The following is a 1,426-nucleotide window of genomic DNA, read 5'->3' as shown; positions in this document are numbered from 1 at the left end:
GGACACCATCCACTAGACCAGGTTGCTGAGTTCCACCCAGTCTGGCCTTAAACACTTCCAGGGATAGGACAGCCACAGCCTGTCTGGGCAACCTGTGCCAGTGCTAGACCACCCCTCTGCCAGCATCACTGGTGGGTTTGCTGTGCTTGTTTGGGGAGGGATCTCCACTTTACTATAAACACAGGGTAATCCCAGGGTCTGACTTGTTGCTGTGCCCATTCCCCGGCAGGCAGGTCAGCAGCTTTCCTGATCACCACCCCGTACCCACTCTGCATCTGCCCCGAGGGCCAGAACGTCACCCTGACCTGCCGCATCAGCGGTCCCCTCGCCAACCACCATGACCTGCTCTACAAAACCTGGTACTTCAGCAGCAACGGTGACCAGAGCTGCTCTGACAAGAAGCACATCCGCAACGTCACCGAGAAGGAGCTGCATCACGATCTGGGCAGGCACCATGAGTCGCCAGGCAATGGCAGCCAAAAATCCCCCCCTGGGGGGAAAACCAGCCATCATGGGGTGGAGTTTGTCCCTGACCACCACGGTGCCTTTCACATCGTGGTGATGAACCTGACACTGCAGGACAGTGGGAATTACTGCTGTTACGCCGTGGAGGTCAGGAGGGAGCATGGCAAGCCTCACACCACACAGGTTGCTCATGGCTTCGTAGAACTGCAGATCCAGCAAGGTGAGGAGGGCAAGGGGAGCCCCTTCCAGCCCTGTGTCTGTGCTAGGGTGAGGTGGCAGAGAAGGGGTGTGGGGAGGATGCAGCACTGGGGCTGGGGATGCTGAGTGTGCTAATGCTGAAAGCCAAGCCATGTTGCAAGAGTCAAAGAGCAGCAGATGTTGAAGATTTGAATTAGGGCCAGAGAGCAATAGAACATTTTAAAAAAAATAATAAAAAATCCTAATAAATCTAGAGGGTGGAATGCAATAAAATCCATGGTACATAGTTTCACTGATCTTCAACCTCTTTCTGGAAGAGAGGAAAACAACCAACTTAAAAGGAGCTGGCTGGTTGTGCAAGCCTGAGTGAGGGCTCATAGATAACCTTGGGACTGCAGCCCAGCAGGAGAGGAATGAGAGGGAGGGAAAGGCATCTCCTGCCCTTGATTTGCAGCGTTAGGATCGACAGTTTTTCTTTTAGACCGAGAAACAAAGAGCCTGCATTGCCAAGGGTGGGCCCTGCTGCCACAGGGAAAAGGGGTCTTGCAGCAGGGATCTCAGTGTGAGTTTCCCAGGATTAAACTCCTGTTTTTGGGATGTTGTGGGATGATGTTCTCAATGCCAGGGAGAAAAGGCAAAAACAGTCAGCAGGTTGGGATTTTTATGCAACCTGAATGAATCCCCTGAGGTGCAACAGGCTTTTTCTGTTCTCTTCTGCAGGAAAAGGAGGGCTTCAAAACTGCACATTTCATACTGCCACCAA

General features: G+C 52.7%; 1 protein-coding gene across 1 annotated transcript in view; it reads left to right on the top strand.

Moving 5' to 3' along the window:
- Positions 1-229: 229 nt before the first annotated feature.
- The window catches only part of LOC103798477 (chromosome unknown open reading frame, human C10orf54), a gene marked incomplete at its 5' end in the record, with an annotated part of 5,095 nt that continues 3,898 nt past the window's right edge, over positions 230-1,426 (top strand). The window contains 2 exons of the mRNA XM_009070741.1: positions 230-685; positions 1,384-1,426. Coding sequence (XP_009068989.1) covers positions 230-685; positions 1,384-1,426 — 499 coding nt within the window. The remainder of the gene's footprint in view (positions 686-1,383) is intronic.

This window comes from Acanthisitta chloris, unplaced genomic scaffold, assembly GCF_000695815.1.
Source record: "Acanthisitta chloris isolate BGI_N310 unplaced genomic scaffold, ASM69581v1 scaffold38062, whole genome shotgun sequence".
In the NCBI taxonomy this organism is placed as follows: domain Eukaryota; kingdom Metazoa; phylum Chordata; class Aves; order Passeriformes; family Acanthisittidae; genus Acanthisitta; species Acanthisitta chloris.
This window is presented reverse-complemented; position numbering and strand designations above follow the sequence as displayed.